The 27599-nt window shown below is 41.4% G+C and overlaps 2 protein-coding genes across 3 annotated transcripts; one reads left to right on the top strand and one right to left on the bottom strand.

Moving 5' to 3' along the window:
• Window positions 1-247: 247 nt before the first annotated feature.
• Window positions 248-11589, bottom strand: ECD (ecdysoneless cell cycle regulator). Its single transcript, XM_074830178.1, has 13 exons — window positions 11331-11589; window positions 10879-10996; window positions 10573-10660; window positions 8756-8934; window positions 7809-8001; window positions 6802-6930; window positions 6187-6312; window positions 5420-5505; window positions 4533-4639; window positions 3501-3678; window positions 2057-2124; window positions 1708-1928; window positions 248-1120 (listed from the first exon to the last, which is right to left on the bottom strand). The coding sequence occupies exons 1-13, from the start codon at window positions 11587-11589 to the stop codon at window positions 902-904; spliced, it is 1971 nt and encodes a 656-aa protein (XP_074686279.1). The 3' UTR covers window positions 248-901.
• FAM149B1 (family with sequence similarity 149 member B1) lies at window positions 11560-27599 on the top strand. 2 transcript variants are annotated; one of them, XR_012623920.1, is made up of 16 exons: window positions 11560-11690; window positions 12723-12827; window positions 13418-13550; window positions 14528-14670; window positions 15317-15436; window positions 16033-16203; window positions 17880-18067; window positions 18333-18463; window positions 19043-19096; window positions 19554-19666; window positions 20292-20492; window positions 22232-22358; window positions 23194-23316; window positions 24058-24139; window positions 25914-26687; window positions 27429-27599. XR_012623920.1 is itself a non-coding variant. In XM_074830177.1 (15 exons), exons 1-15 carry the CDS (start codon window positions 11641-11643, stop codon window positions 25985-25987), a joined length of 1815 nt encoding a protein of 604 aa, XP_074686278.1. In that variant the 5' UTR covers window positions 11560-11640; the 3' UTR covers window positions 25988-27599. The 2 variants fall into 2 exon arrangements, 1 of the variants encoding a protein (XP_074686278.1); XM_074830177.1 differs by having other exon boundaries at window positions 25914-27599.

Below are 27599 nucleotides of genomic sequence, written 5' to 3'. Positions count from 1 at the left end.
ATATATTTTTCATTCCATGTGAAAGCAACACGCTGAACGCCTTCTAGCTACATTTTCACTGAAAAACAAAACAAAACTCTTCAGACTGGGCTCATATACAGCTACCATTGGCACGATACCAACATTCAGCAATAACGGAATTCAAAAAATGCCCAATTATGAAAATGCTTTAGCTCCAAGAACTTCCGATACTGCACTGAGGAAGTTATGCATACCTTCAAAGAAAAAAACCAAACAACAACCCATCTCCAATAATCAAGTTGTATTTCAGGTTTTATTTAAATAAATTCAAAAAAATACCTATAGCCAATATTTACATATTCAATCCAATTACTCTTCAAATCCTCCTGGTTAATAAAGAACAGATTCTTACAGTAATCATTAGAAGTTCTTACAATGAAGCATTGTACTTTTGGAAAAGCAATTAAGTGTCTGCTGAACATTTAACCAGCGTTCCCAAACCCACAGGAGAACACTGTTCCTGTAATACGGTATTCCTCTACCTCCCCCTGAAGGCAGCAGCATTTTCAGAACATGAACTGCTTTCCAGATATTGAAACCACCTAGTAAAAGGACATTGCAGAAATATGGCAAACCGGACCATTGATTTGAAAAACTGAAGACAGGTTTTGTAATCAAAGTTTCATTCAAGCCACAACATCATTTTTCACTTTTCTGAAAACATGTTAGCACTGGAAAAATCTGATTTCTATCCAAGAGAGTAGCCAAACAGATGGCTTTTGCAGGTAAATTCACTTTGTATCTTTAAAGTCACACACTAATGCATAAATGCTTTCAATTCAAACCTTTTGTCTCTTCCTCCAAATACTGCTAGTCTTTCCGTGCTTGATTTCTCAATCAGCCATGTTTTCTGAATTAAGGCAGTCTTTTATTCTGTTGCTCAATTATTAGAGCCAATATGATCTGCATTGTCAGGTAAACGCACTCCCATGCTCTGTAAAATGTTAGAGGTGGGTCCTGCCAGTCCAGACTGAGCACTGTAGGATTCAAGCAGGTTAGCTACGAGGTTCATATCCACATCAACTGGTGTCAACTCAGTATCTTCAGCTCCGGAATCAGGGCCAGCACTTTGAGATGTAGTTGCATTAACAGAACTTGCCTATAGTAAGTATAAAGAGCGAATTTTATCGAATTGTATATACAGGTTTAAAAAAAGACAAACCATAAGAGAAAAGAAACAAGGAAAAGTTCTGCAGCCAACAAAATTCAGTATGTTCCACACTCTCTTGACAGACAGGAATTTAGTCACCAAATGCTCATGCCAGTTAAAAATCATCACTTTCCATTATACAGATTAAGTTCCAAGAGAAGGACAGAGAGGGTTACTGAGTCCTGGCTCAGTTTCCTATAGGAGTAATCTACTATAGGAACTCAAGAAGTCAAGCTGCAGCTGCTTGCCTACTACTAAAATAGGGTAAAACAGGGAAATGAAACTAAGTCTTGGAAACAATGTGCAAGTTAAAGCTTAGCTAAGTTGGTTTTTGTTTTGTTTTCCAAAAAAAATACCATGGTGCAACTGCAGCACATTTTGCTTGCACGCGGGATTTTTTTTAATAATTAGCACATGATCAGAAGACAGAAGTTTTTGACCACGTTACTCAAACGACCACTTTTAGCATATTTCCTCTTTTCTAATAAAGCTCTCAAAACTGTTCTGCTACAAACTAGAAATCAAGGCATACTTACCCCTTTCTTTTGGGCAGTGAAACTTTTACCAACATTGGTATGTGCCAGTTCACGGTCCATCTCATTCATATATGACTTGAGACTGCCTATAAGCTCGTTAGGCGATTCCTTCTGGTCTTCCCTTTGATTTTCAGCATCTAAGTCTTCATCATCCTCATCCAAGAAATCAAACTCCTCTTCTTCATCCAGATCATCAGAATCCAGCTCTTCTGAGTCTGCCCCTATGCGTTATTTTGTGTCAGTACAGATAACAAGCAAATCAGCGCAGTGCCCATGGGTGGTCAGGAAACCCAGGGAAGCCAAATAACCATGAGATATTCTGACAAAAGGAACAAAGAAGCAATCTCACCTAAAATTCTGTCTAACGCTTTTGTAAAAGAGTCTACATCAAAGGTAACATGGGATTCATCAGATGACCTGAAATATAAAAATATTTTAAAATAAATAAAGCTTTTATGCTTGCATAAGCCAACACAGGCATAAGCCATATGGCATACTGATTTCTCCCAAGCCTAGATTGAAGCTGGGACATTTGAACTGACGGTCTTGGAAATGCTTAGAAGTCTGAGGCCTGTATGAATTAGAAATGGAACAGCAAGTGGAGGAATTCCTGGCAGAAGTGGAGGAATGAGAGAGATAATAAACCCAACAGTTTTAATTGTTTATTGTGACCAAATAAAAATTGCACTGAAGAGAACCAAAATAAGCGTGCCTGAATCCTTCTGGAACAAAGTGGTGGTAGTACACCTTAGACAAAGATTTTAAAAGCTGAGAATCTCTGAGGTCTCCTGCCTAGAAAGAACACTACAGGCTTCATTCTGGCCTCTCTTAAGGTTCAGTGGTTTGCCTTTTCTTGTTGGTGTTGTTTTTTGTTTGTTTTTTTAAATAACTGAGAAAACCTACATTATAACTCAGACATTGACACTAAAGCTAATTAAAAAAGGATCAAACAGTTAAGAGCATAAATTGAGTAGACCCTTATACTCTTGATACAGCTCACATGGCGTTATTGTCTCAATATTAAAGCTATTAAAAAGAACCTGGACAATTTGCTACTACCTCATTCTTTGTTTTTTAAAATTTAAGGCCTGTTCACACCACAGTCACACACACTTTCTTAACTTCAACAATTAATCTAGCGGCATTCTGCTGTAGTCTAAATAGTTTATTATCTTCAGTTAGCACTTTTCTTCCACTGTTGGGAACAATGAGAGGGATCCACAGTGATTCTTTTCTCCTGCCTCTATGTGTACAGTCTGTGCTTCAGTTGTGCAAAAGCAGGCTTAGTATATTCAAAATACTAATCTACAGGGAATCTAAATACAGCTGTACCACAAAAATCAGTCTTAATTCACAGATTCCCTCGACTTAAAATTTCATTTTTATTTCTGCACAGCCTCATCAGAAGAATCTTAGCAGTCTGAATAGTCCCTCATGGCAGAAAAATTTCAGTTCAAATGAACTTCAGTTGTACTTAGTAACAGTGCTAAGAACTGTGGTAATGAACAACAATAAGTCTTCAACTTAAAAGGGTTAAAAAAAAAATTTAAACCCCACATAACCAAGCTAAGTAAGAGTGCTGGAAAATAGGACAACTTGCAGCATTTTTACCTGCAGTCACCAAGCTGGTTTAAAAGTAACTACGTATTCACTATTAACATGGGTTTCTTCCAGGCCTCTGCTAAGTAGAACACGTTCAAACTTTGATTCTGTGCATTACAAAATCAACCAAAGGGCTGCAGCAGAATGAAAACCCATTCTACAGCAGACACCGATCTTAAAAATTCTACTACCATGGCATTTCTGCTCCTTCATGCGTTGAGACTTTGGATACAAAAGCCTTCATACTTTCAGCAACTGCTTCCAAGTCGTATTTCTGCTCTTCCTCATTTGCGGAAGGAAGGGACTCATTTCTTGCCTCCTTCAGCATCTGATCTAGATCATCTGGTGTAATCTCCAGCCAACTGTCATCTGAAAGAATATAGGACATATTTGTTATTCTGCACAAGTCTGTTAGCCCACAAGGCCCAATCCAGATGGTTGAGAGCACTGCTAGCATTTTGTAGCTTATTTTTGCACTGTTTTCATGCTGATACGGGATAACACAGGGTATAACGCAGGGAGAGGCTGGGAAGAAGAGTGTTCAGATTTCATTTTACTACTTGAAAACTTTGCTTTATATGCGGCTTCAACCTAGCAGATATTGTTCTAGTCACAGACAATCCTTATGCCACTAAATGAAGGAAGAAAAGGCTTGTACTGTAAAGGGAGAGCCAATCCAACCTTCCACTGTGACCATGAACGCTGAATGCTGGATCTGTGCTACTGCATCATTCAGAAATACAGACGTCATCTGTACTGCACACTGGCAACTACATTTCTGTCAAATAAGTGAAAAAACCTATTATATAAAGTCTATGCTGGTCTTATACAGGCCATCAGAGTAGACCAGAGAGTAACTACTTCTGTATTGTCAGTATTGGAATTGGTTTATTATTATAAAATGTTTAAATACTTTCTGTCTGGTAGACAGTTGACACAAGGTACTTGATCTGGTGTAAGCATGCACGGTGTTACTGATCTAGTGCTATCAAACCAGAAACTGGATTGTGTATCTCGCCAACTCACAGCCCCAAGCTTTGTGGCTTATACAAATGAACAGGTTGCCTCAATCTGAAATGACGGCCCGTGAACAACACCTCTAGCAGTCACACGATAGGAGACCAAATAGATACAGAGACTGGTACAGTGCTGTGAACATTCACCCTCTCCCTCCACAAATAATCATTTGTGGTAGGAATAGTCCACCCCCCCATCCTGCTCACCATCCTCTGGAGGAAGACTAGCAGCTTCTCTCTCAAATTCCTTCAAATCAATGGTTGTTGTCTGTAGCAATGTCAAGATTTCATCACCTGGGCTCACCTCAACAGAGCTAGAAGGAAAAAATTCAATTTGCTGAAATGGATTTTTACTAGCATTACAATGTCAATGGCATCACACACTCTACATGCAGGTTTTCACTCAAATTCCTCATTATTCCTTCTGTGCAAATATGTCGAAAAGATAAGTGAATTTGGGGGAAGTACCAGAATACTACACAGATAGTATTAGCCAAAACAAGACACAGTCAATTACTGTAATTCCTTGCTGATGGCTCCAAAGCCCACTTCTCATGTTCCCTTTGTTCTCTATATTTATTTTGTCTTGGTAAACATTAGGATTGCCAGATCCCAAACAGCACGGACTGGAAATTCAAGCAACTAACAGTCAAGATATTATGAGCTGGCAAACCCTCAGATATTTTTGTCATGATTTAGTTTTTGGATTTGATCTTTTGGAGAAATCTACAGCCAGCTGCCTGTCTTGAGCAAAGGAGACAAATTGCTCTGTACTTATTATTCACTGGAATTGCTTTTCAATGAAGCTTTTAAACACTTGCTATAGCCAACCAGCCAAATGATGCTTTTCAGTCACCCACTTGGAATAGCTTAGCATTTTACAAAACCAAGATAAATAGTTACTCAAGCAATAACTTCTACTAGTAGAGAGTCTTCTAGAGGAATAAATACCCGTATGTCCTAGCCACAGCACCTATGTTAAATGTACAACGAAGAAAAGGGTTCAGGTTTTTTGTAACGAGTATTTAAAAAGGTAAGTTAAAGCACTTGTAGGTACTGTGTACGATTACTCACGAATTTCAAGTAGCTCTTACCTTTCTGGCTTGGTAACAGATCGTTGGAAGTAATCTTCTGCCATATGCAACAGTTCCATGTATTTAGCAGATCCTTCCATTTGTCCCTATTTAATGCAAGCCACAAGTATGAATCTAAAGAATTCTCCCTCCCCTTCCTTTTCACAGCCAGGCTTCATAATGATGACTATTTGCCACAGAAATTCAGTGCTGAGAAAAATCAAAGCAAGTAATACTGCTTTGCCATGTATGCTTGGAACAGAATACAGGAAATGGGCATAAGGTGTTTTCACAGACAAATACAAATTGAAGTCTTGTGCTGCAATATCCTATGGCGTACATTAAAAACAATCAAAGATAATACTATGTCAAAGATAACACAATGATTCTTACAACAGGGTGGATTTACCAGGCCCAGGTTACAATTGTGCAGGAATTGTGAATGAATGTCTTGGTGTCTGGGAATTATCCAGAGAAGTGGCACTGCAGTACTGTTAGAATATTCCCCTTTTTCTATATTTACAAGATATAACTAAGCATTCAAGGATACAAGTTGTCCAATTTTATAACCTTCAAATAAGTAGTCAATTTATGTCCAATTTACAAACTTCAAATAAGTAGTTAAAAGCACCTTTAAAAAAAAACCCAAAAAAACCAAAAAACCCACACAAATGAAAATTACACTTAATGGCCCCGAACGGGTCCATGCCATATTGTGGTTTCCTTTATTTCCCCTTTCTTTAGATGAATTCATTCATCCCCAAATAGACACACACACACAACTTCACCTTGAAATAATTCTTCTCCTTCAGGCTGCTGAGGAATCTCTCCCACAAGGGACCCCTTAACACATTTCTCTTGGAATCAGGAGATACTTTACTGCACTTGGAGCACAAAATTTCAAAGCCATGAGCCTGTATAAGAGATGCAACAAGAGGTTCTCAAGATGTCACAAATTTAAGTGCACCTTTAAACAACTGCATAAAGAACTGACAACCATCGAGCTCCCGATGCTGCCATTTGAGAAGTAGGTGCCAAACCCAACTATACGTCAGGTAGCAACATCTTGCTTTGGAAGCTGGAATCTGGCTTTCTGCAGCAATAATGGATCATTTTGACTTTGCAAAGTTTCTCTACACAGGCAAAGCAACCTAGAAGACAGATCTATAGTGCACAAGCTACTCCTCACATAAGCATGAAGACTTTACTTGTACTGATAATCTATGGAAGAGTGCTCTATTCTGTAAAACTCCCACGATACGGTACTTCCAGAAAAATGGTAATTGTGAATTTGCTTGCATTTTTCTGTACAAGTGGGCAACTTACAAGCAAAGAGTCATTTCTTGGACATACGTAAACAAGCAAACGAAATACTAAGTACAAAATGCAGAACAAATAATTACCAGTTTCATGCCCAGTTCATAGGCCTTGTATTGAGGGTGAGATGGGAGGGGCAGCATGTATCCACTGCGTCTATCCGGAACAAACTTCTGCTGCACCAGTTGTGCATATAAACACTTTGTGAAAGTAACCTGAAAAAAACAGAGCAAAAGAAAACCACTCACTGCAGCGTGACTGTGCTGTGTACAGGCATCAACTTTCCACCAGTTTCCTCTAAATTTTGTTTTAAAGCACCCATATTACAGATAATACCTGAGATCATATTCAAAATACATCTTAGATACCTTTGCCTAAGCTATGCTGCTTTTCAGATCTTACGAAGTATATTCCAAGTTGACATCTCTAAATAAACATGAACTTCATTCAGTCTAACTAACACATTAAAACAAATCCTCAGTATTCATGCCAACGTGGTATATTTTGAAAAAGGTAAGGGCTCTTTCCAATTATCGAAACCAAAGCTGAGATTTCAAAAACAGTCTAGAAGTCTACAATTTGACTTCCAAGCTTATTTTCAGGAGCCGAGGGGTGTAACTCTGTAAATGCAAACGTATCAGATACAACACTGCTTGGACAATGCTCATGAAACACTTCATAAAGTAGCTTTCACAGACCTGTGTAAGCACAGCTGAGAAGGTGAAAAGCCTTGGAATGAACAGCCGGGGTAGTTAAGAGCAACTCCTGGTGTTGGCTGGAAGTGCTGTCAAACCGCTCTGATCACAGAACGAGCTCAACAGCATTTCAGCAGAGGAACTACTAGCAGTAACCTCTGATTTCAGAATCACTTATCTCACAATTAGCCATTTGAAAGTCTAGCTATGTCAATCTGAAGAAAGAAAAGCTACTGACATAACAAATTGGAAATTCATGTCCAGCATCAAAATAAAAAATAAACCAGAAAACATTTTATTTTAAAAATTAAATCCACATATTTGTATCATTGAGCACAGAACCTCCGTCAGTTACAGAACCTAATTAAGCGAGAAGTTGCATCAGAAGGACCACTTACTACAGTCATCACACGCTTGTCTGGAGGGAAAGTCTGAAAAGAGCGACATGCTCGTAAATCTGCAGGATCTCGCAGGTAGAAGGCCTGGACTGCTGCAGCCACCAAGGAAGGGCGCTGCCTCAGCACTGCCACTATGCCTGCCGGAAGGTAGCAGTGGGCTCGGTGAAACGAGGCCTGAATTTTCTCAGGATACCTGTATCATACAATAGCACCATAGGATATTAAGGGTATTGCAAGCCCAAACCACTCTTTCTTAATTCACATTCCCATTTTCACTTTAATATTAATCTATATCATGGGCCAAATGCCAGATGATTATTCTAACCTAAAGTTAAAACTCAGCTAATCTAACACCTGGAATGTCTGTTTAGATATATAATATACATATCACGTGCACATATATATATATACATGGCTAATAAAAATTTAATCCCCACATTGGTAAGATGAATCACCGTGAACTTGACTAACATGTCCAGCTATACAGTATCCTTCACTGCACCAAGCGTAGAAGTCATCTGGCTTGTCCTGGAAAATCCTTGCAAAAAAATCACATACAGTGCTGAACAGACCTGTGACAAGCTGATGCTCTGAAAAGCATGCTGGTTCTACATTTTAGTTTGCAATCCTTTCTCTCCCCACAAAGGGCTCCTAAAGGCTCACAGAACTTGCAAATTTTTCAGTACAAGAAGGATGTGAAGGAAGAATCATTTATCATTGTCAGGTGTGGCATCATAGCAGTGAACCAGTTTCAGAGCCCCCCAACCACAGTACAGCCTACAGGTCCCCCTCTTTAGAAGAATGCCACAGAAAAACCTCTAGCTGGTGGTTTCTGAAAAAGAAGCAACTTTATCACACCTAACAGGAAAATGAATACAAGAAAGTACCCAGACAGCCCACAATCTAAACTTACTGTTGCAGAAGACCGAAATAAAACCCCCACATACCCACTGATGCGTTTATACACTGCTGTTCTAATGGGCTCTGCAGCCAGGAGCTCCTCGGAACGGGTGGATAACAGCGCTAACGCCTGTGAGATCGTTGGAGTGGCAGCAGACAGGTCACATTCCTGCTCGTGGGGCTCTGACAGCGGGATGAGGTGCAGCTCTCCTTTGTAAAAGAACACCTGGCAGATAGTAACAGTCTCGTCAGACAGAGTCACACATTAACCAATGGAAAACTTAACATCATATACAAATGCATCTGTTTAAACACAGAGAATACTGAAGAACAAATAGAGAAATAATCCAGGAATGATTAAATGATTTAAAAAAAAAAAGATTTTTTTTTTTTTTAAATGGGAGATGAGGTAAATACAGATGCCAGAGACCACGATCCAACCAGTAAATAAACCCCCCTATTTTAACTGCAACACATTTGGTCAAATGTATCTTGTTTCTTGAATAACAGTAATACCAAAAGTTTCTCTTCAGCTAGAGATTTGCTTCAGTAGGATCAGACAGCATAACCTAACTGCTGAAGAACAGGTCAGGGACTGAAAAGCATTATTTCAGGTGCTACACGTGACCTCTGTTGGTTCCTGGCCCTAAGAAAATAACTGAATGTAACATTGTCAACTCTCTCACTCTGTCCTTTCCCTCAAACAGAAGGAAAATATGGCCCTGATAGTCCAGATACAGGTTTGCAATTCATTCTTGTTCATGTTCCATCCCTTTTAAGAGTCTTGTGACAGGCCAAAAAAAATTAAACAAATCTTTGCTAATGAAAAAGTAAGTTCCTTCCATTTAAATCCACTGCCAAGAAACTCGGTGACTAGCAGTCACCCACAGTGAGGTGATCTGGCTGCAGACTCCGGGTGAAGGAGCCCGCTCATTAATTCACCTGCACCAGACCCAGTCTGTCTCCTTGCAGAGTCGGCAACACTTCAGCCTCGAGCATTCTCCAGTCTGAGGGCAGCAAACCCTCATGCCTTAGCACTTGAGAATAAGGTAGAAAAAAATCCAAGTGGCTATAGCAGAGCTAAAAAGCTCAGGTGGATCCCAAGAGTGCTCCTGAGGAGACCAATGTGGTATGTTTGTATTACACTGCCAAATACATTCCATAGTTCCCATGTTATTCAAGCTTTCCTTGCACTCCAATAACCTAGAAAACAGAAAGCTGGCCAAACTTACTGGTTTTACAGATCAATCAATGGCACGACAGCTTCACTGCCTTCACATTTGGCACCACGAGTAGCAAGTTTTAAAAAGCGTAGTCAGCTCTGCATTATGGAACAACTCAAAGAAGGACTTATGTGCAAGAGTCAGATCTAGCTGAACACCACAGACTCAGAGCCTAGCAGGCAGGTCTGTAGCCTCCATATGAATGTTATGCCATTAGTGTAAGAACATATTAGTGTAAGAAATTCTTCCTTCCATCAACAAATCAATTCTAGAAGAACCACTTGGTATCTGTAGCAATTTCCAGATATGTCTAGAGCAATTTCTCAGGACGCGCTCACTCTGCATAGCACCATGCCAGAGCACGCAGAGCGGAATTGAGCATCAGAGGTTTTCAGTGGTTAAGTCTCTCACTCAATGTCCACAGCAAGAGTAAAGAAGCTCATTAAAACCAGAACAGACTGTGCTGAAAAAACCATGCTGTTAATCAAAAACAAGTCTTGGGCCCTGACCAGAGGATAGCGCTCCAGATTTTCAGTGGCAGTCAGACCACTTGGCTGGATAGAGGTACAAGAGAAAACTCCAAATGGTAAGTAAAAGGCCATTGTGAGCCACTGGCCAACCGGTACAGAAGTTTTACTCACCCTGTTGTCGCTGTTCTCAGGATTCAGCCACTTTGGGAGAAAATCAGCCGCTTCTATCAAGAGAAACTCCCCATCGTTGTCATCGATCCTGGCCAAGGAGAAATCACTTTCTTACCAGGGAAAGTCTCGCACAGCACAACAACCTGTGTTTCTAATTCTAATTACTAAAGGCAGGTTCCACCTTTGTTTTTTTTTTTTAACATTAAGACACGACCTTCCGTCAGCCCTTGTCAGGGAAGGCGCTGCCCCCCCCCGCCACCCGCCGGGCTCCTCAGCGGGGCCCGCGGCGCCGGTTGAGGTCGTTACCTGGCCGCCAGCCCCGGGAACTCCCTGGTGATCTCCCGGACGAGGTACACGATGAACCACTCGTCCTCCACATTATCCCCGAACAGCGTGGTGCCGCCGATGTGCGCCGGGGTCTCGCCTGGCCGGGGGCAGAGAGCGGAGAGGCGGCTCAGCGCCTCGCCGGGCTCCCCTCCCTCACACACCGCCGCTTCCCGCCCGCCGGGCCGCCCCTCACACACCGCCGCTTCCCGCCCGCCGGGCCGCCCCTCACACACCGCCGCTTCCCGCCCGCCGGGCCGCCCCTCACACACCGCCGCTTCCCGCCCGCCGGGCCGCCCCTCACACACCGCCGCTTCCCGCCCGCCGGGCCGCCCCTCACACACCGCCGCTTCCCGCCCGCCGCGCCGCCCCTCACACACCGCCGCTTCCCGCCCGCCGCGCCGCCCCTCCGAGCCCCGTCCCCCGCGGCTCACCCCGCGGCGGCACGTAGCGCAGGCGGAAGGGCTGCCGCTGCCAGATGTAGTTGGCCAGGAGCGGCGCGAACCGCACCGCCACCCCCTCAGCGCAGCGGCGCAGCTCGGCCTCGCCGCCCGGCCCCGCCGCCGCGAACAGGCGGTACCGCACGGCGTCCTCCGCCAGCGCCGCCCGCCCCAACCCCTCCATGGCGCCGGCCCGAGCGGGCCCGAGGCCGGGCGGCGACGCTCCGCCTGCCCGGGGGCGGGGCGGCGTCATGGCGGCGGCGGGCCGGCGGCGGGAGGTGGTGGCGGCGCGGCGGAGCTGAGGATGATCTCGCGATACGCGCGGCAGCCGGTGCCCCCCGCCGCTCTGGAGAGGTGAGTCGCCGCCGCCGCCTCCCCCCCCCGCCCCCCGGGCCCGCCGTCCCGGTTCCCGCCGCCCCGGCCAGGCCCCCACTCCCGGGCCTTCCCGCCCGCAGACCGGGCCCGGAGCCGCGGGCTGGCGCTGGGCGCAGCTGGCCCGTAGCGCGGGGGGGGCCGGGCGTAACGGGGAGGTGTGCGGCCCCGGGGCCGGAACGGCGGGGCGGGGGCCTGGGCCGAGGCCGCGGCCGGAGGGGGCGGCCGGGGTGGGGGCAGCCGCGGGGGCGCGTTTCCCCCGGCCCTGACCAGGGAGGGCGCGCCTCGCTTGAAACACCAAGTGGAGAGATCGGGATTAAATCCCTGCGGTTGTCTTGGTTTTTGACCCAAGAGGTAACTGACGTGTAGCTGCGCTTTTTTTTTTTTTGAGGGGAGGAATGGACACGGGGGCAAGAGGTTTAAACAAATACCTCAATTTTGGTAGTTAGTTGCTTTGTTCATATTTAATTCTGTAGTCTTTTCTGAACAGCAGAGATGACAGGAAACCTTCACTGAAGGCTCTGTCAGCCTGTACTTGGGACAAGACTTTTGTTCCTGCGTTGATGCTTCTCTGTCCCCAACTACTGTGACTTTTCTTGTCCTTTCCTAGACATCTAAACTTTGACAAACCAAAAAACTAGCAAACGTCATTTCTCCTAACTTGCCTGTGCATAGTTTGGTGGCTACTCTTGGTCTATTTAAGTCTCCTATAGGGATAATGACGTCGTATCTGCTTTTAGAGAGATGTAGCCCAATTCCCAACAACATTTTAAGTTTGAAAGAAGATACTGATTTTTAAGCAAAGACCTTTAACTCCCTGTTTAGCCTAGAGTTAGTTTTGATACCTCAATTCTAAAGCTTTGGTAACAGGAATTAGCCTTCTAATAATAATAAATGAGCTCTGGTATGCAAATTAGTGCATTCCTTGAAAAGCAGGGAAGAAACTTGGAAAGCTTGGGACCTCTGTAGATGTTTATTTTTATAAGTAATGTCAAGTTCCGTGTCTTGTTTTAGCCAAGGACTTCCAAAACATGCCTTGCGGCATCACCCACTGCCAGAGCCAGGGGCTGAGGTGTGCCCAGCCACACCCACGGCTGAAAACCACGGCAAGATCTCAAGGTACTTGTCATAACGTAACATGAATCTTTTTCTGGAGACAATGGCAACACCAGGCACCTTTGCCTTGAGTTACCTTTACAGAAGTAATACAGTTGGCAGGCTTGGGCTTTATCTCAGATCTGTATCGTTTCAGAACATGTCCTTCCTATTTTGGAAATAATAAGAAGTGTGAAGCTGTGTTCTGTTCCCAGCTTGCAAATAGCTCGGGTCATCTAATTTTACAGCAGAGACAGGAGGAGAAAAGATAAAAATAATTCCTGAGTAGTGTAGAACCGGGACTAGAAGTAGTCTCCAGTTTAACTGAGATAATTTTTTGAAAATCTGTGTTTTGCTTGACCTCTAGACTTCCTATGTCATTGAGATTATTAGGAGTTACAGTTGTTATAATTACTTGTGTACTATGGATTCTGCTTAAATGCCTCTGAAGTAAATATTTACCCTGTGAAAACTCTATCATTGCTAAGACCTATTCTGATCTATCAGTGCTTTTTTTTTTTTGTACAGAAAGAAAAGTTTACTTCCCCACTATTTGTCATTGCATATTGTTGGGGTTTTTGTCTTCTTTTTTTTCCTCAACATGTGCATTTCAGGGAGTCTGAAATCTGGAAGGAATCAGATTACCCCTCTGTTACTCCAGCTGATCATGGGAATTCATGGTCTGCTAGTCAGAGTTACGCTGACACTTCCACCGAAGACAGCTCCGTCTTCTCCTGGGGCTATGATGTGAGTAGAACGTCATCATCCAAGCCAAATGTAGCACAGTGGGTAGAAAGACCTTTTGAAATACCATCGCAGATACATTTCGAGATAAAAATAAGGATTGGGTCTGTCAGTAAATCATGGTAGTGATATAGAAAGAACAACTTTTTTACCTCTTCCTCATCTTTCTTTTCTCTCAGATCAAAACATGTTAGGCTCATATTATTCAATTAATACTCTGTATTTCCATCTAAAACTTTGGAAATGAAAATCTTTTAATGCATAAGTGTCTCTATACAACATAATAAATGCTGTTATTGTGGAATCCCAAACATGACTTTCAGACCCTTGGTGTGAATTTATCAAACTTCTGCTTACTTGTACGTACGTGTACTTTCTCAAAATATAGTAAGCCCCTAAACCATTATTTTCATGTAGGAATATTTGTTTTATTCCCTGTCTACCAAAACAAAGTGCGTTATTGCTTTCTGTGAGGTGAGATGGAACTGTTTAAACTACCCAAGCACCGACCCCCTTTTCTAGCTACACGAGAACACGTAACAAAGGTCCTGAACATCGTTCACTTTCACAGTGTTCTACAGCTTTTTGCATTGCTGTTGTCCATTGACATCGCAAGCAACAAATTTTACATTTCATTAAAATGTTGCTGAATTTTATCCTTCCTGTTCTGATTTCTTTTATGTAACTTACTATGTCTTTAACTTAATATAATAATACAGATATTTCAAAATGTTTGAATAGTTTTTCTGTTGTGTCGGTGTAAGCTTTTTATGAAGGTACCATCAGTCTTAACAGCAGTCTGCATCATCTCTGGGGGGAAATTATTTCAAGTTAAGATCTTTCTAAGACATAGAACTGTTTAAATCAGTCCAGCTAAGCTTTAAACAAGTAGTCATCTTTTTCAATTATGAAAAAATTCAATTAAAAAAACCCTCTGAATGCTATTCACTAGGTATTTTTTGGATAAATTTTCTTTCTAGGAATTTGATAAAGCTGCCACACAACAAGTTCAGCAAATGTTCAGACAAATTGATGAGCTTCTCTATGAGCAGAAAGAGAATGTGCATGTTGAGGGACTGCGGGAAGAATGCCACCAGTGGACATCCAACTTTCCTCATCTCAGGTCTTTTATTAACAGACTAACGCTACTACCATCACAGAGTTATAAAAGGGTAGGGATGGAAACAGCTGCATTTAAAACAGCGTTAGCAGGGTGGTTTTCTGCAATTATGTAGGAGAGAGAGAAGATCGCTCTGGTAGTCTGCCTGCCATTGTCATTAATAAACATTCTGCTATCTCACGTTTGGTTTTGGGGTTTATTGCTATCATTATATTATTGCTTTTGTTATTGTTACATTATTGCTATTTGCAACTGACTTGGCCTTAATATGGTAAAATTCTTTTAGAAAAGATGTATCGTAGAGCTAAAAGTCAGGTGCTTAAAATAATACAAAAATCCTTCCTACCCTAGTTCAGCAGTCCTTGTGGCTGTCTGGAAACTTAAATCTTTGTTACATGTACTTCAACAGTTTTGTCCATATTCAAAAGTCTTACAATTAACAGAGCATAAAAAAGCAAAATTTTCTTAATGTATTTACTTGACTTGAAGCAATCTGCTAGGGAAAACAACTGAAACCACATTTAGCTATCACCAAGAGAACCACATGGCTTCCCAATAGAAATTTTAGGATTTGCTGCTGTGTGTTCTTACACACTTCAATAATCTTAACGTTTTCTGATTTATTTATCCTTTGCTTTTGCCACGGCAGGGTTGTGGGAAAGCAAATAGTGATCCCCACAGATGAAGGGTACGGATGGTATTCAAGTTCACCTTCTGGCAGTTTAGGTTCCTCAGATGTAAGTTCACCACAAGAAAAAGATTCTAATGAGTAAGTACCAGCGGTTAACCCAGAGCGTACCAAGGTGGGAAGGTAGTTTTGTTCTCAGTGGACTGCAGCAATAGGCTTCTTAAAATGTGAAGCCTAACTCTTTTCTGTTAGGCTGAGTTTTGAACGCAGCACACTTTTTTTTTTTCTTTTTAACAAAAAGTAGTACATTCAGAATAGCAAGGCTGCGTAGTTGTGCTTGTTGCTAACTACAGTAAACTAGTCAGTAAATAGAAATACCTTTGCTGCTGCTAAATTCTTAAGAATATGTATGTATTGTAGCTGGTTTCTTTGTTAATCATCTATTAAATTTGTGTAGAACTTCAAAATTAGAAAGCACGACTTTAGTACTACTTTTATTATTTAGTGGTTTAGAATGTTTTTTAATTAGCTTTGAATTTTTTTCTGAAGTTTCAAGTTCCTTAGCAAGAATTTAAAATATCCAAACCAAGAGTTTATACTGCAACGCATAATTTGTTGGCCTCCCTACTGCATTGCCTTAACTACCATGTTGTCTCTCAGTTCACTAAATGCTGCTATTTGAAGTGGAATAACAGCTTACTTTCATTTCTCCTTTCTGAAAACTGTCACCTGTTCAGATTTAGTGTTTTTGGCAAGAAGGTACCTCTTTCAGTTACCCCCGTTCACAAAAAGGCTGACCGTTCCAAGTCTCCGACCTTGTGTTCTCCAGAGAGCGAAGAAGGTGAAGATGGAGTAATTATCTCTGAAGGCGTAATGGAGGAGTATTTAGCATTTGACCGCAGAGATGTGTAGGTATTGAATATTAAGATAGCAACTAGTACCGGTGTCCTGGAATTCCTGCTGTTAAGATGCATATATTTGGTTTTGATGTTAGTCAGTAAAGTATTTGATTAATTTATTTTTTTTAAGATCTTTCCTGAGGTCACTAGGGCACTGGAATTTCTCCCAATCCATTTCCAAGAACAATTTATTTTGCTAAATTATTTTTCTGATTTTTTTGGTAATTTTTCCTCCTAGCCATTTTTGTGCCTGGTTTAAATAGTTAATTCTGTCATAACTAAGAGCCTGCTATGTATTGCTGCATTTAAGAAAACTTGTTTAAATGCCATTTATTTTTTATACTAAGTCAAATTCATTGTTGTTTGTTATGCACTAGCAGTGTGCTGCTTTGATTTTTCTACTGGCATTTTGGGTGGAATTGTACCTTTCCAGATTTTCAGTGGTAATTTAAGAATTAGAGTGGATTTGATGCTTGCCAAGAAATAATTACCACTATTTTTATCTTAAGAAGAAAGGATTAAGGGTGGCATAAAGAGGATTCTTTTTGCCCCTTTACTTTATTCAGCCCAACAATATGAACATATGGCCTGGGTAGGGACTCTGGATGGTACTGTCAGTCACTAACAGCTTAATTGGTTTTAATACATAAATCCATTTAGCTGTATGGACTACGAGATTCAAATTGGTAGGTGGCTTGATTTGAACATACCAGAGAGGCACTGCTGGAGCAAATGGTATTGCTGTCTGTAAAACAATGGTAGAGGATTAGAGCTTTTTCCAGTGGTATCTCCTTTTTTTCCAAGGTTTGTAGCTTTTTGATGTTAAGTACTAATTCAGGGAGCAGATGTGAAAGCCCCATAAATGTGCTTGTATCAGTATTATTTTCTCCTTTCTATAAAGTTTCTTTTGGCAGAGGAACACAAACTTTTTCGAGCAGTTGTCTTCCAGGTTTCACACTTGAGAATACCTCTTGCGTTGTGGAAGTGTCTGCAGCAAAGGCCACTTGCTGTCATGAATTATGTTTTTTCTCCCCTCTGATTACATCTGATGGTCTAAAACTGAACGAAGCCTGTGCCCTAAACACCTCCTGCTGTTAGAGCAGCACGCTGAGAGTGGCATTTAGCAGTCATGAGCAGTAACGTTCCTCTCTCTCACCTTCAGAATACTGTGGTGACATGAGATACGGAGCCTCACAATGTAATGTACAGATATCACTGTAACTATTAATATTTATTTTTAAATGGAACTTTGATCTCCTTGGTAAACTACTTATTATTCATGAAATACCATTTATAGTCATTCTGTGTGGGGAAACCAAGGTGTGCAGTAATAAGGTGATTGTCTCAGTCATTTCTCATTCAGGTCAGCGGTAGATTCTGGAAGAAATAAAAGTTCAAGTGCCCAATGTACAGAAGCTTGTTTCTTTCAGTATTACACTGTTACTTGAGATTGCTGTTTATTAAACTACCAGCTCTCAGAAAATAATACTGTGCGATAAATACAAAACTTCTGAAGTAATGTCTTCAAGCTATTCAACCAGCTGCCTTGACCTATTTCAGTTTAACAGAAAACAGAACAGAAATGCAGCCTTAGCTGGTGTCTTCATCCTATTAAATAAATGCAACAAAATACGGGAGAGAAAGAAACTGTGTTTATGGTATAGGTAATGTGTACATTTTTACAGGGAGGAGGAGTTGCATGAGAGGAAAATGGGACTGTCCTGTGGTAGTCGGAAATTGGGGTTTCCTCCTATCTCTCCGTATTCCTGCATGAAGGATTCTGTGCTCACATTTGTGTTTGATGATGTGTGGAGTGAAGTCCTCGGCTGCATGGAAGAATTAATCTGCAGACACTGGGAAGGGTCAGCCTCTGGTAAGGGTCACAGTTAAAATGAAGATTCAGAAGGGGACTTCAGTTACTTAGTTTTGCAAGGATTCAATGAGAGAGAGATGTATTTGGGAACAATCAGGGGGGAAATAAAAGGTTATTTTGCTAACTGAGAGACATGCCCTCAAAAGATTTAATAGGGCTTAGCATCTAAGGAGACTCTCTTTAAAAAATGTGGATTCATAACACTGTCCACAACTAGCAATGCCAGTAGTCTGTATTTACGGGAATTCTCTGTTGCTTTGCATAGATGATGAGAAAAATATCATAACAGTAGAAACAATCAGGGCAGATGCTGGAAGCCCTTTGCAGTTTGATCCTCTGCCAGTGCTGTTACCTCGTGTGCCACCAACTAAAATGCCCTCAGTCACGTCAAATCTGGTAAGTATTTTTAGCCAGTGGGTTTGTGTAGGGACAAATCAATAGAGTGCTACCCAAGCAAATGGATTCGGGTGCGTCAGGGGACTGTTTAGATACATAACTAGTTTGGATTTTGTCTGAATGCTGACCGTCCTTTCTAACACTTAAGTTCTCTTATTTCTCAGTTGTGAGTTTTAATTCCTACTTTTCTCTTTAAAACTTAGTATTTGATACATGTATTGGACAACCATGTGGTGACTGTTCATTAATGATGTAGTTCTTTCTACATTTCAATAATGTTGGAACTAAACTGTGAGATCGAGGATTGCGTGTGTGAGATCCTATTCTCACTGGCTTATCTACAGCGAACTTGTCAGGCAATAGAGGACCCATCTCAGTGCAGCTGTAAAACGTTTTTTTCTGAGACACTGAATTTGCCTGTATAATCTGCTTTAGATGATCTACTCCTAGTGTGGTGAGCACCAAAGTGTTACCTGTTTATTCCATTTTAATTCAACTCTTTCCTTATTCTTTCTTTTTATTTTTCTCCTTTATTTCTACCCCTGCCTGTTCCTCGTGTTCCCCTTACTGTATGTGTAGTGCCCAAAACCCAGATGTGGCCGCAAAAGCAAAAAGAGGAGAAAAACACCTCAAGTATGTATGCTGGAGAGCTTAAAGCTCTGGTATTTTCTGTTTGCTGTCATTACGGGGGGTGGAATCTGATGTTTTTCCAGATCAGTCTGTATTCCAGGAAAGGAGTTTACAGTTCTGCTCTTGATGTAAAAAGTCAACATACCCTGAAAATTAGTTTCGTAAAGCTTCCAATTATAGCCGTTGGTGGAAGGACCTGTCATGCAAATGAGAAGCTCAGTTGGAAAATATTTAGTATGACATAGCATGGTAGGGTACATTTTCTAAGCACTACCCTTTGCAAGAAAAATGGAATGCTAAGGTGCCTGTCCTAGATGGGGAAATAACTGAATATATATCTGAAAGTCATGGAAGAAATTAATTTATTTCCTCCAAAATTGTTTACAAGGACAAAATCTGTAAATATGTGTGTATGCCTCTGCCAAACAGTAATTTACTTACTTATTTTTTAAACTTTCAGGTAAATCTCTCTCAAGGGTCAAGTAGTGGCTCTCAACGTAATCTAAATGGCTTGATGGCAATACATGGGATCCAGCTGCAGCAAAGGAATCTGCCTGTAATGGAGAAAACACTGTAAGAACTATAGATCATGTATTGTAGAGTAGAGCGTTCTCACGGTGAGAGGGATTGAACCCAAAACATTGTGAGATAACTTTCTGCACTAGAGAAAGCGATTCTCAGTTGTTTTCCTGCTTGTTTATTTGTCCTCTATGAAACACTGTACTTCTAGCACAAGTTTTCTGTTTGTTTGCTGCTGGTTTACCAGTTCGTGAACAGCTGTGGCATTACTGTTGGCACTAACTGACATCCTGAAAAGAGATGAAGCTCAGAATGGGCTGGAGAAACTGATTTGCTCAGTTCCTAGAAGTGGACTTGTGTTAGATCTAGGCTATGGGTGAGAAAACTGGTGTTTACAGTATGGGGTTTTTTTAATCTGTTCTGTGATTTACTTTTATACTGGAATCTTCAGTCAGAAAGTTCATAGTTGAGTTCAAAATATAAAGATAGGCTTCTTTTTTCTTTTCCATCCCTTATTCTTTTCTAATTTGGCTGTAAATGACTTTATCTAGTTATGTAAAAAAATGAAAACACGTCATCTCTATCCACACATACTATTATTAATGTCACGTGCAGATGAGTCCCTTGGTAACAGGGTAGTTATCAGTCATGCTGACCATCTCTCTTTTGGTTTTGTTAGGGACCTGGATGACAAAGGCTCCAGTTCCATCCTCTCTACCAGAGTAGGGCCAGATCGTCCTCTAGAGCTCAGCACGTCGTCCCTGTCCCGTTCCACAAGAAGGCGAAACCCGCCGCCGCGTACCCTGCATCCCATCAGCACCAGCCACTCCCGCGCGGGCACCCCGGGCTCTGTGGACGATGTCTTCAGGGGAGCTCGATTGTATGTTTCTCTGCAAGTTACCACCTTTAGAGAACCCAGGTTATACAGAAAGCATTCGGTTGAGTTGAAAGAACATGAATTATTTGATTAAAGAAATTAACTGCCCATTAAAGCACAATCTCCCCTGAGAAAGCTGAGTTGCTAAAGCTGATGTTTACGGTGCTACAAGCTGCGATTCAGTGAATCACATGCATATTTAGCTAGTTTTGCACACAAACTGTAGACCTCAGTCTGTCCAGTACAAGCAAAGCAAATACCACCCTCTCTTTCTTGACATCAGCTTGCTTTTTCTATCGCCTATTTTCAAGATGAACTTAAAACTCTACAGTTTTCGGAGGTCGAAGTGCCTGATGCTATCCCAGCCCAGACTGGGCTATAAAGATCTGAACTTAGGTCAGTTATCTGACTGACCAAAGGACAACTCAGCAAACTCTCAAACGCATCCAGAATATCTTATTTTTGTGAGGCATAATGATCTGACTGAATGTAGTCCTTTAAGGGTAGGGGGTTTAATATACTTCTGTATTCCACATGTGTTGTAAATTGACAGTTTCCATTTAGTTTTGCAGTTTACCTATGAACTCATCCAGCCGGTTATTGTTTGTCATGTGCTGTTTAGAGACTTGTCCCTTGTCCCTTCACAACTGATGTTTCTACTTCCACTATTTCATGCTTCTGTTCCCTTTCCTCAGGCTTCGATCAATCTAACAGTTGTTAACATCTCCCCTTTATTACCATATATGTTTTAATGTATGCAGAGAGTATCCTTCCCTCAGCTCCAGATGAGAGTAGAGCTACGGCCTCTTGACCATTTCCAGTGCTTCTCAAACATACAGTAATACACAGACACTTTTCATGTGAAAAGGCTTTCAGATGAAAAGGCTGTATTTAGAAAATTGAATGCTTATCCTGTTACATTCCTCCTGTGACTAATGGTTAATTCATTTTGTATTTTGTGCAGTTAGATTGGTTTAGCTCCCTTTAGAAGGCTTCTAAAAGCATCTTGCACCTGTTCCTTCAAATACTTAAACAAAATATGGAGCAGGTAGAAGCCTTGTTTTACCCCCAGATGTTTTGACACATGTAATAAGAGCTACATTGTGCATTTGGATTATGGAGCTTTTTTTCCACTTGCTCTACTTAAAATATGGCCCACTGCTGTTTTCTAGGCTCCCTGCTTCTCTTTGTTTGCTAGGCTGAAGTTAGCAGTAAGCAGTGCTTCATCCTGAACTATAGGAACAGAGAGTGAAAAGTAATGCCCTGTCTGGGAACGGGCAGACATGGTTCTACCACTCTGTGGTAGCTGCCCATGAAGACACCTTTAGATACGCACCACACTCTACAGGACCAGCTGTCCAGCACACTCCTTCAAAATGCCCTGGATGAGGGGCATTTGAACCACAACTAGCTTTTATATACAGCCCTTACCAGGATTTCTGCTGGGGTGCTCCTCAGATTCACTTTGCCTGTATGCTTAATATTGAACATTATGAAAACTTGAAGTTTGTGTCAACAGATTAAAAAGATTTCTGCCCAACTTCACCTGCTGCAGAACTCCTCTTTTAAATCTAGTCTCTGATAGTCAGCCCTAACACCAGCATCTTGTAGCAAAACTCTGCAACTGTTGCTCTTAGTTTTTAAGTTTGTCTACATAATGCCCAACTGACACTATTGTATCTTTCCACAATATCAAACATATAAACTGCATGTTTTTTCCTGTTCTTATTGGTGTATTTCAGTCCGACTGCTCACGAGCAGCTGAGCTCACCCTCCCCACTGCTAAGCCGAAATAACCTCCTGCCACCTATTACCACCACCAGCACCGTGGCGGAGCACGCGAGCACTGCGGGATCCCAGAGGCAAACGGTAACTGGCACAAGGGTTTTACTATGGGATAGTCTAAAATTGTAATCACACAGAATCACACACAGAATCGTCTAGGTTGGAAAAGACCTTGAAGATCATCCAGTCCAACCATCAACCCAACATTGACAGTTCCCAACTCCACCAGATCCCTCAGCGCTGGGTCAACCCAACTCTTAAACCCCTCCAGGGATGGGGACTCCACCACCTCCCTGGGCAGCCCATTCCAACACCCAACAACCCCTTCTGTAAAAAAATGCTTCCTAATATCCAGTCTAAACCTTCCCTGGCGCAACTTGAGGCCATTCCCTCTTGTCCTGTCGCTTGTTCCTTGGTTAAAGAGACTCATCCCCCCGTCTCTGCACCCTCCTTTCAGGTAGCTGTAGAGGGCGATGAGTTCTCCCCTCAGCCTCCTCTTCTCCAGACTAAACAACCCCAGTTCCCTCAGCCGCTCCCCATCAGACCTGTGCTCCAGACCCTGCACCAGCTTCGTTGCCCTTCTCTGGACACGCTCGAGTAATTCAATGTCCTTTTTGTAGCGAGGGGCCCAAAACTGAACACAGTAATTGAAGTGCGGCCTCAATCACTGCTGATCAAATTACCAAGCCCAGTCTGTCTTGCAAGTGACAGCAGCTGAAATAGATGCATAAAAATGCTGCATCTGTTTTGACCAACAGCCCAGAGTTGAATGCTTTAATTCCAATTAATGCCAGAAGTTTTTTCCTCCCCCTAAGTAATGTAGAATGATCAACCTGGAAATTAGCTTTAATTCCTTGGCTAATTATTTTAAATGTACTACTGCAATAAGAAAAGTTGTAACTGTTACTCTTTAATGCAGAAATCTCAAGGGAACTCAAGTCGAGCTCACAGTGTAACAACACACGAAGATACCCACCAGCTACAGGAGCGGCTTTTCTTACCTGATCATTTCTCCAGGTCTAACACAACCAGCACATTCTTGGTAAAGCACGGCAAATTATACCGAGTCGTCCTTAATTACTCAGTAGGGTGCTTTGACAACATAGGTAAACAGTACTCGAGAACCAAGTGTCTCAGCTGATCCGTGCCAGGGAGTTCATCAAGTTGCCATCCTCAAGGGGAGGGTGCTTTGAAGTTTTGCACAGACATCAGGCAGTCGTTCCTGCAGCTGTGTTCAGAAACACGAGGGTGGGATAGTCTTCACTGCTTTCTTCCACCAGTTTGCTGTACTATTAATGTCAGTCTTTCAGTATCAAATGCTCTTGGTTTAATTTACTGAAATACCTATCTACTGCTATCTTGTCCTATCTAAAAAAGTATTTTTAGCTAAGCTTTAAAAGCTTTAACAATAGTTTTTAAATAGCTGCTGGTTTGGTTTCTGTGTATAATTTCAACATCCTTGACTTAGCAGTTGAGTGTACAAGCTTTTTAAAATCTGTTTTGAAACAAGTTTCCAGAAGCGGTGAGAATAGCTTTAACTGACCCAGTGATCATTCTGAGTAAGAGTAAAAGTATATTTAAAAGTATATTTAAAAGTATATTTTCTACTCTGTAAGAGTTGAACTTTAGGTTGATTTAACCCTCCTTAAACTCATAAAAGTTCTACTTAGACCTTTATAACATCTTACAGATTATGAAATACGTCTGTTTAAGTAGTTTGTATTCTAATCTTGATGTTTAGAATTTCTCATGCAAAGATAAGTAACCTGACCTGTCTTTTCAGCCAGATCCACAGCACCGCCGTTCTTGCACTGTTATTGATTTTAGTAACCAATCTTGGACAAGCAGAGGATCACCAGGTTCAGGTATGCTCGTGGGTCGCAGAATTTAATAAGATTAAGAAAAAGGTAGGCTTTGGGGACAAGGATGTGTTTCCTACATAGGTAATTACAGTGAGGAGGTTTTTCAAAGTTCTATTTCATGTTTTAAAGTTTCCTTATACAAGCTTTATACTTGCATATAGAGTATATTTGGGTATGGTGTCTTTTTTTTTTTATTACCACCTAGTATTTTAAATCATTCAAGGAAGCTTGATGTAATCAGTGCCAGTGCTTCTCATGTCAAAGTTAAGAGCAGACGTTGCCAATTTAAACAGGGACTAGCAACAACTACTTTCTGTCCAAGGGTTTTTCTTCTGCTTGGCTATACAACTGGAAGAAATTGCATTATGTCCAAAAGAAACTTATTTGCACTGTATCTGAAAGAGATTGTAGTAAATCTTAGCATTGCACTAGATCAACTCAAAGAATGTTTTAAAGCCAGTAACTGTACCAGTACAATTCACATGCGTACTCTGAAATCAAAATATGCTTGTAGTAATTTGTAACAATCGGATAAACTTTCTGGAGTTACTTAGCATAACCTAAAATGAATCTCATCTAAAACTACTTATTTTTAATTGATCAAAGTACCAAGGCAGCAGGAAGGCATTTTTTTGGTGAATATAATGCATAGTCTTCCCTCGTTTCCCTTCCTTCACTGCAACGTCATCTCCTTCAATTGCTTATGGTTAATACACTTTGAAAACAGTCGTTGTATGTGCTTCAGAATAGCTACACTGTCACTACCAGGGCTGTGGTTCTTTTTGAATAGTAGGAAGCTACAAGACTAATTTGCACCTGTGTACACCAGCGTTACATCAACCAACGAACCTTACTTATTTCAACTCGACCTGCAGAGACGTAGGCTTTTCACCTCGTGGCACACCCAAGGTCTAGTCTAGTCAGTTGAAAGGCACTTTGTACGGAGATTACGGTAGAGCAAAAGTTAACTTCTGTGCCCTGGAACGGCTTTTCTGAATGCTGTTTTTATAACTCTCACCTGAGGTCACCTTAGCACTCCCTCTTTGCATTGATGCCAAGTGTCACCTCCCCCAGAAGGGCTGGCACACAGAGCAGGGGATTAGATGCACTTTCTGAAAACCAGGTCTGTCAAGACAAGTGACACTGGATTCCTTTCACTGCAGTGTTTTGGGATTCCTTATGGAACTGTCAGCACTTCCCACATAAAAATATACTAACAACATAGGACTGAAGCTGCAAAAGTTAATGGAAGCTGCAAAGGTGAAGGTAGCAAGTACATGGGTAATAAGTAGAGGACAGGAGGGGTCTTTTAGCTTGTTTAATAGCTGAATGGCCTACTGCCACTAATAGAAGTGGTACAGGAGGCAACTTGACTTCAACAAAGGCACTAAAGTGAAGTAAGTTGTTCTTAAACAAGAAAGGGGTGGTTCCTACTGAAATTAAAATAAATACCTGCTCCCCCACTCCAGTATTTTTAAATGCAAGCTGAGTTTTATGTCTGCTGAAATCAGCAGAACTTTGTAGACTTGAATACTTAATGAAATATCAAGGAGTACAGTAGTTGCCTGCAATGCAGCAACTATGAGAGCCTAAGTTTGCCCCTTCTGGAAGGCCAGTCACTGGTCTCAAACTTGCATGTGTTATGCACAATGCAGTTGACAGCAACATACTAGAGTAAAACCAAAAAACAACCAAAAAAAAAGCATTTTAGTTTTAAGCTAAAGGAAATGTATTTGGTACTTAAGTTCTAATACCTTTCATGATCTCTGTTTATTAGGTCTTCAGCTGCACGGTTCTCTGAAAGCCCCCAGTCGAAGCGGATCAGTCACAAAAAGCAAACAGGGGCTCTAAACGTGCCATGAAGAAGTGTCCGTCCATCTCTGGAGTCAGGAACCACCCTTCACTCTCAGCAATGTCAACACTGTTTACAGCGTTTTCAAACACCCTTCCTTATCAATAGTTATTTTTATAGAAATCTAAGAAGCAGCTGCCAAAGATCAGAAGGAGTGTACTTAAAACATTCCATTTTCTACCAGTAGAAGAAGTTACACTCCAGTGGAAGGGTGAATATACTCCAGTGAGCAGTAAAGCCTAACTCCTAGGAAATGTAGCTAGCGCTCTCAGTCACTGCTGTTTTCCTGTTACTGGCTCATGTTGTGACAGGCAGGTACTGCAGAACCTGCTGATTTTTCTGTTAGTTCTACAGAAGATTAACCAGGTTTTCCATAACAGTAGTAATTTTAATTTTAGAAGCTGTATTTATATGTTTAAAGCAATATTATACTATCAAAAGCAAGCACTACACAATACTGCTTCTACAACTCCATTTAGACAAGTTATGAATCCTGTAATAATTGCAGCATATTTTTACACAGCTGTGTAAAAATAAGGTAGCAAAAATTGATGGCTTTAAGGGTAGCACACTAGTGACTCTTCCTGTGTTACATACTTATACCTCTTCCTCAGTGACTGAAGAAAGTTTAAGAGGCAAAAAGGACTCTTACTGCATGTAGTTCCAGACAGCATTCAAAGAAAGTACACTGTCTTCCTGGTGAGATATTTTATGGTAATTTCACAAAATAGGACAGTCTCCCTTCCTGAAATTACCTGCAATTATACAACATTTCTGCACTCTGCAATGAAGTTCCGCAACCCACAGATGCAACGTAGCTTTTAGTAGATGTTTTCTGCACTGTGAGACAGATGTACCAGCAGTGTTGGCTGTAGTTGCCCCTGTGGCTCCAGATAAGACAAAAACATGAAATACATTCTCAAAATAAGTGCTTAGTTGAAGGTCTTACTCCCTAAACAGTAAGCACCAGACAACAAGTAAGTGAAAAGACAGGATGAGGATAACCACTTACTGTATTTTAACAGTTAGGACACTGCATGAAAACAGTTGGTCCTTCATAATCCAATTAAAGAGCACTTTCTTCTAAATTTCCTTATTAATCATTTTCAAATTACAATTCATAATAGAAAAAAACTTGCCAGTATTCTCAAAGTGGCTCCTACTTCCCCACTCTTAAGTTATGCAATCTATCAAATATTAGAACAGCTAATAATTTTGAATCTGTATTGAAGTTCTTGAGTCCAGTTGATCGAGGCCTCCTCTAATCAAAAAGAAAAGAAAGCAAAGCAGAACTGTGCAAATGTAATTGGGTTAACTTTCCTTTGCATTTCGAAGGCGGGGGGGGGAAGCTCTGCTCTCGATCTAAATATCTTAAGTTTGCATAGAGATAAACTATGCTAAAGAGAGGCCTCTATTCACTAATACCATTTCTCTTAACAGCTAAGACTACTGGAACGCTGTACAGTGTGGCATTTAGTTACCTCAAGCTAACTGGAGATAAGCATCCCGTTTGTATCAGTGCCATTCCTCAGGGACCAAGTTCGTTTTCTGTAGCCCTAGTGCGTAAGAGTTACAAAAATACACAAATAAACTTGAATAGACTTCTAGTAA

Source organism: Strix aluco, chromosome 7 (assembly GCF_031877795.1).
Source record: "Strix aluco isolate bStrAlu1 chromosome 7, bStrAlu1.hap1, whole genome shotgun sequence".
Taxonomy (NCBI): domain Eukaryota; kingdom Metazoa; phylum Chordata; class Aves; order Strigiformes; family Strigidae; genus Strix; species Strix aluco.
Note: the sequence above shows the minus strand (reverse complement) of the source record. Positions and strands in the feature narration are given on the sequence as shown.

What these genes read in the sequence shown, in the direction of transcription:
- ECD (XM_074830178.1), bottom strand. Translation starts at nt 11,589, where the DNA reads ATGACGCCGCCCCGCCCCCGGGCAGGCGGAGCGTCGCCGCCCGGCCTC. An exon ending in ACAAGCGTGTGATGACTGTA is followed by an intron (nt 6,931 to 7,808) that starts GTAAGTGGTCCT and finishes TGTTTTTTTCAG; the next exon opens with GTTACTTTCACAAAGTGTTT. An exon ending in AGGAGAAGAATTATTTCAAG is followed by an intron (nt 5,506 to 6,186) that starts GTGAAGTTGTGT and finishes TGCATTAAATAG; the next exon opens with GGACAAATGGAAGGATCTGC.
- FAM149B1 (XM_074830177.1), top strand. Translation starts at nt 11,641, where the DNA reads ATGATCTCGCGATACGCGCGGCAGCCGGTGCCCCCCGCCGCTCTGGAG. An exon ending in CCCCCCGCCGCTCTGGAGAG is followed by an intron (nt 11,691 to 12,722) that starts GTGAGTCGCCGC and finishes GTCTTGTTTTAG; the next exon opens with CCAAGGACTTCCAAAACATG. An exon ending in CAGAGGATCACCAGGTTCAG is followed by an intron (nt 24,140 to 25,913) that starts GTATGCTCGTGG and finishes TCTGTTTATTAG; the next exon opens with GTCTTCAGCTGCACGGTTCT.